This window comes from Martes martes, assembly GCF_963455335.1.
Source record: "Martes martes genome assembly, chromosome: 2".
NCBI lineage: Eukaryota > Metazoa > Chordata > Mammalia > Carnivora > Mustelidae > Martes > Martes martes.
In genome coordinates, this window is record NC_137889.1 from 171,953,631 (window position 1) to 171,959,630 (window position 6,000).

The 6,000-nt window shown below is 44.3% G+C and overlaps 1 protein-coding gene across 1 annotated transcript in view; it reads right to left on the reverse strand.

The window, feature by feature from the left end:
• PDS5A (PDS5 cohesin associated factor A) overlaps positions 1–5,749 on the reverse strand; it is a 143,202-nt gene extending 137,453 nt beyond the window's left edge. The window contains exons 1-2 of the mRNA XM_080796909.1: positions 5,553–5,749; positions 4,523–4,700 (exon numbers count right to left, since the gene is read on the reverse strand). Coding sequence (XP_080653035.1) covers positions 4,523–4,660 — 138 coding nt within the window. The 5' untranslated portion in view covers positions 4,661–4,700; positions 5,553–5,749. The remainder of the gene's footprint in view (positions 1–4,522; positions 4,701–5,552) is intronic.
• Positions 5,750–6,000: the final 251 nt, after the last annotated feature.

Below are 6,000 nucleotides of genomic sequence, written 5' to 3' on the forward strand. Positions count from 1 at the left end.
TAATTCCTAACTATATCAAACAAGCCATACCAGAGTAAGGAGAAGTGAGAGTGTGGGGCAGAGGGAATGGTTGACACAAAGACAAAGATGACAGGAAAAATACAAAGAAAAATACAGAAATAACAGCTGGTGGGAGAAAAATGGGGGACATATTCGGAACAATGAAACCCTGTTATTTATTTAATCTCTCCCAATTCTTAACACCAAAGGAGTAAGAATTTTGATATAATTCTGTGACTGAATGAATATTGCAGATTTGGGTATGAAGTTAGTAGCCAGAGAACTGTCTGGGGTACTGAACTCTCAGATCAAGTGGATATAAAGCACGATCTTCATGGCCCCCGGTTGGCTCAGCTGAAGTGTGTGACTACTGATCTCGGGGTCCTGAGTTCAAGCCGCATGTGGGGTGCAGACATTACTTAAATAAATACTTAATCTTCAACCTGGTCCATCCCTCTCTGTAAAAATCAAGGCTTATCAAGGATCTTCCACTTCCAAAAGAGCAAGAAAGGAAAGAATAAAATGTAAGCCCAAAAAAAAAAAAAAAAAAAAAAGAGGGGCGCCTGAGTGGCTCAGTGGGTTAAAGCCTCTGCCTTCAGCTCAGGTCATGATCCCAGGGTCCTGGGATCGAGCCCCACATCAGGCTCTCTGCTCCTCAGGGAGCCTGCTTCCTCCTCTCTCTCTGCCTTCCTTTCTGCCTACTTGTGATCTCTGTCAAATAAATAAATAAAATCTTTAAAAAAAAAAAAAAGAAAGAAAGAAAAATGTGAGTAGCATGTAGTTCTATATTAATACATGATTTGAAACCAACTGTGTATAATAAACTGTGCTGTGTATAATAAACTGCGTAGAAGCACTTAATGGAACTTTGTACAACACTGTTTATAGGTGTATTTTGAATGTTATAAAAATTATCAGACACAACTGCTACATTAGTTTCAGAATCCTTAACTATAGGGAAGGAAGGCTGTTCATGAACCATAAACCTTGATGCTTAATGTACCATTGGTAGTAAACAATCAGCTGTCCTTTCTAACAGGTAACTTTTGTATAGCCTTTAATATCTCTAAAATTAATATATAATTGTAACTTATCTAAGTAATAAAAACTGTTTATTTTAAAAAGTAGGCTGCACGCCCAACATGGGGCCTGAACTCATTACACTGAAATCTAGAGTTGCATGCTCTACCAACTGAGCCAGCCAGGCCACCCTAAGCAACAAAACTGACAGTTTTCAGCTTTCTGTAACTAGGGTTGGTCACAATATCACAGACTCCATTTCTTCATCTGGAAAATCAGAACAGAACCAAATAACCTCTAAGCTATCTTTTGGATCTAAAATTCTAAATATCCATGATATCTTTCTGGTATGCAATCTTGGTGGTAAAGACTTAGTTGCAATTCAAAATATTTTCAAATTATCCTTCATTTCCAAAATACAGATATTTCTCTAATCCACTATTATTATTTTTTCTAATCCAATATTAATACAAAGTATTCATTTGTCCACTGACCAATTATTTGCTGGGCACCTAATTATGTGCCAGGCATTAAATGTGGTGCTTGCAGGGTACAAAAGTAAGCAAAAAGAGACATGGTACTGTATTCATGAAGCTTACACAAAGTTGGGGAGACAAACCAATAAACATATGCATGAATGTAACAGATCTGTAAAAAATTGTATGAAGGAGCTAAAAGACAAACCAATAAACATATGCATGAATGTAATAGATCTGTAAAAAATTATGTGAAGGAGCTAAAAGAACATGTAATGGGGAATCTAAGAGACTTCCCTTAAGAACAACAAATGAGTGACAAAAGATGAACACATGAATGACAAAGGAAATTGAGAAGAAGAGTACACATATGGGTTATGCAATGTGGAATCTGTCTAGATAGAAATGAACATGGTATGTTCAGGGAACTTACTGAAGGCCAGTGTGATTGGAAGTGTAAAAATATTTAAACTGAAATTAAAACCTATAACATATACCCAAAAGTATTTCTTAGCTATTCCAAAAACATACTCTAAGAACCATTTTCAAGAAAGCTTCAAAACTTTCTTGAAAAAGCTTACAATTGCTTCTAGTGTTAAAAAAAAAAATGCTGTCCTATTATCTCCTTACAAAAGAGCAAATTAACTCATTGATTCCCTTCTCTTTTTTTAATTGCAAAAAAAAAAAATCACAACTTCTTAGTTATACTTAGTTCCTTTTAAGAAAATGAGCTATAAGAATGAAAATTAATTAGGTGCTACTGCCCTGGTGCTGCCACTAAGCCACTCTATGACTGATCTCGATACATGTTACTTGGCCACTCTGGCCCTAAATTTTCTTATTTGTGAAATACAGGGAGTTCTAGAATTTCTTTTAGGATCTTTCTAACTCTAAAATTATGGTTTTGTTAAAAATATTTGTCCCATTCTTGAAAACTGAAGAGAATGGACCAAACATCTCTGAATTCCACTAAGATTTTACCTTTCTTTAAGCTCAGTTTGCATTTATACAGCATTTGAACATTGTTGCTATGTTATAATAAAAAAAACTACTAAATTTATAAAATTTGCCCATAATTAAGGGTTTAATAAACACAAAAAGTATCAAAACTGGTTAAACACTATTAAAAATCTATGCTTCCATTGAGACAGTACTACTTTAACTAACCAGGGATCCCTAGAAAGCACAATTCAAAACAGACTTAGAAAAACAAGGGGAAAACAAAATCGTAAGATTCTTAAGAAAAGCAAAATTTCAGCAGGACATTCAAACTGGTTAAAATGCATGTCAATTTTAACTTCCAAAAGAACTCATAACAAATGATATCCTAACCCAAAGCTCATTCTAGACTTGGTTACATGTCCATTTATATAACAGCATTTATGATACTCTATCCTCAAGTAGAAAAAGTACATATGGAATATCCATCACTAGAATTCAAAATTTTGTTATTTTTGATATGAAAATAAAAATTAAAATATATAAATTGTTTACTTAATAGCTTTGCATTTTATAATTTTCCAGCACAACACCATTCAATAAAACCTTAAAAAGCATCAATTAAGGACCTCACCTCATGTATAATCTCTAGTATCAAATCTATTTTAATGGAAGGTACTGTGTCCTTTTCCTTCAAAAGAGTCAACAAATTGCAGAATCTAATTAGATTTTAAAAACTAAGGTAAAGGAATACTTTAAATATTGATTAAGCACTCACAACATCATAGACATTTAGTAGGCACTATATACTAAGCTCTAGAACAAAGGGGCAAGATCATTCCCTAAAAACACATTTCATCAAGTTGCCCAAGGTAGAAACACTGTCATCATTGTTTCTTCCCTCACCACCCACCAAGTCTGATTGATTCTAACTTTGAAACATTTCTTGGATCCTTCCCTACCTCTCTTCCCACTACCACAGCCCAGCTTCAAGATTTCAACATCTTTCACCTACACTTTAACCAGTTTCCTATTTGGATCTCCTGCCTCAAGTCTTTCCCTCTCCTTGCTCCATTCTAGCCCTAGTTGTGACAACCAAAAAATTTCCAGCACTGACAAATGTTCCCTGGGGGTCAAATATGCCCTGGCTGAGGGGCACCTGGCTGGCTCAGTTGCCTTAGTTCTGCACTCGATTTCAGCTTAGGTCTTGATCTCACCACCCTGAGTTCAAGCCCTGCACTGAGCTCCACACTGGCCGTGGAGCCTACCTGAACGAGAGGAAGAGGAAGGAAGGAAGAGGGAAGAAAGGAAAGAAAGAAAATACCCTGGTTGAGAACCACTGCATCAAGCTGATCCCTTAATAAGAACAGCACTATCTCATCAGGCTGTGGGCACAATCTATGTCCATGCAACAGAAAAAAGCAAAAAGCTGACCAACATAAGGGTGGAACTTACAACCTCAATCTTAAGATCACCATGGCTTAAATAAGCTAACTTAAAAAGAGCTACAATATTCTCCTGAAAACCCCTTTGAATATGTGACCTAAATCATCACCTTACTTCAAGTCTGAATTTTGAAGTCAGTACATTCTGTCAAAGTTTAACCATACTAAATTCATATTTAAGCTTCTGATATTAAATATTAGAAAATTGTGATATTAGAAAATTGTGACCATTTAATAAAATGCTTTGGTGATAAATCCATCTCCTCAGAAATGAACGGAAATTGGAACCCTCCTAGGCAAGCTATTGCCTCCATTTAAGGTTGTAAGCTACTTTGAACAGTATTCTCACAAATATTTCTAGAAAAAAGTTATTAAAAAAGCACTTAAATGCTCATGTTTGAAAAAACAAGCACACTCCCTTTAATTTCCCATAATGATTATATTCCTACAGAACTATTCAAAGATACAGCCAAGAAAGAACAATACCTTTCAGAGAGAGTAAAAAAACGAGATGATAAAATACCTAAAAAAGCCCGGGTAGGTGAACTGTAAAGGCCAAGCCTAGCAGTGCAATAATATCACAGGACAGAGCACCCCCTCCCACAAACGTCTGAAGTGTGAACACTGTGTCCAATCGCTTACCTTCAGTCGCTTGATCATTTCATCCGTGGTGATCTTGTCGGTGATCTCCTTTACCCCCGGAGGGTAAGCGATCTTCCCGTCTGCACTCACGACGCCACAGAGGGCAGTGGCAGGCTTGGGCTGCGCGGTGAAGTCCATCCTGGGGGACAACTTTTCTTTCACAGTCCTCTACCGGCCTCTATCGGTCAGAAAACAAAAGTTCAGCGAGAAAAGGGAGACTTTGTAACCTCTTTTTTCATTTCAAAAATCTCTAATCTGCAAAGGGCCCTTTCTCCGGGAAGGCCGGGGACTCGGCGGCAGCCCCGCCACTCGTCCCTCCCCGGGCCTGGACCCTGGTGGCCACCCCGCCACCCCCACTCCCGCGGGCCCCGCCAGCCCCGGGCCCACGGGGCTCTCCGGCCCCAGCGGCCGCGGGAAGAGCCGAGCAAGCGCCAGGAGTTTCCCATTCCGCCTTTCACAATGAAATCCACCCCCAAGCACCGAGGTCCGAAGTTTGGCAGCCTCCCGAGCCCGGCGAGGCCCTCACGGCCCCCGCTCGGTCGGAGAGAAGCTCCGAGTCCCCGCCCGGCCAGTCCCCTCCGGGAAAGGAGACGCGAGGCCTATAGGGCTCGGCTTAGGCCGCAAAACTAGGGACCCAACCCGACCCACACGCAACGGTGGCTCCGGGAAACGAACGCCTTTGCCGGGCCGAGCTTCGGGACCCCCGGCGTCCCCGCCACGCTCCCGCCCCTCCCCTGTCCCGCGGGAGGGGAAAACAAGCCGCCCTCCACCCCAAACCCCACGCCAGGAAGCGGCTGACGCGGCTCCGCACTTCACATTTTGTTCCTTCAACTTCGGCGGAGGGGCCCCGGCGGCTTCTCTCGCCCCCGACTGCTCGGCGCCGTCCGGCGCTGCCGAGGCCTTACTGGCACCTCCGGGCAGCCCCGCCGGGCCTCGGTCCCGCGCCCCCCCCCCCCGCCCGTTCTGGTCTCCCCTTCCGTCCCCTCCCTCCACCAACCGAGGGCGGGAGCCGAGCCGCCGCCGCCTTTACCTCCTCCTCCTCATGCGGGCGGAAGGTGCATCGAGCTCCCGGGCCTCTGTCAGGTGGTTGCGCCGCCGCCCCTCGTCGGGCTGCACACAAAGCGGCTCCGCGGGTCCCGCCGCCGCCGCCGCCCGCCCCGGAGCGGCGCTGGGGCTGGCGGTGCCGAGGAGGAGCAGCCGCCGCGGGGGGAGACGCGGGGCGAGTGTGCGCTGGGCGGGGAGACACTGCCGCTCTCCGTCTGGCCGAGGAAGAGCAGCCAGCGAGAAGGCTCCTCCGGGAGCGTGTGCGCCCGTGTCCGCCCGAGACCCCCGCGGCCCGCCCGCCCGCACCTCGCGCCAGCCGGGTCCGCCGACCGGGACCCGGACGCCCCTCGCAGCGGCGCGCGCCCGGCTGTCCGTGCCCCCGGGAGCCGGCCCTTCGCGCACACACCAGCCGGTCACGCGAGCGGTGCGAGAGC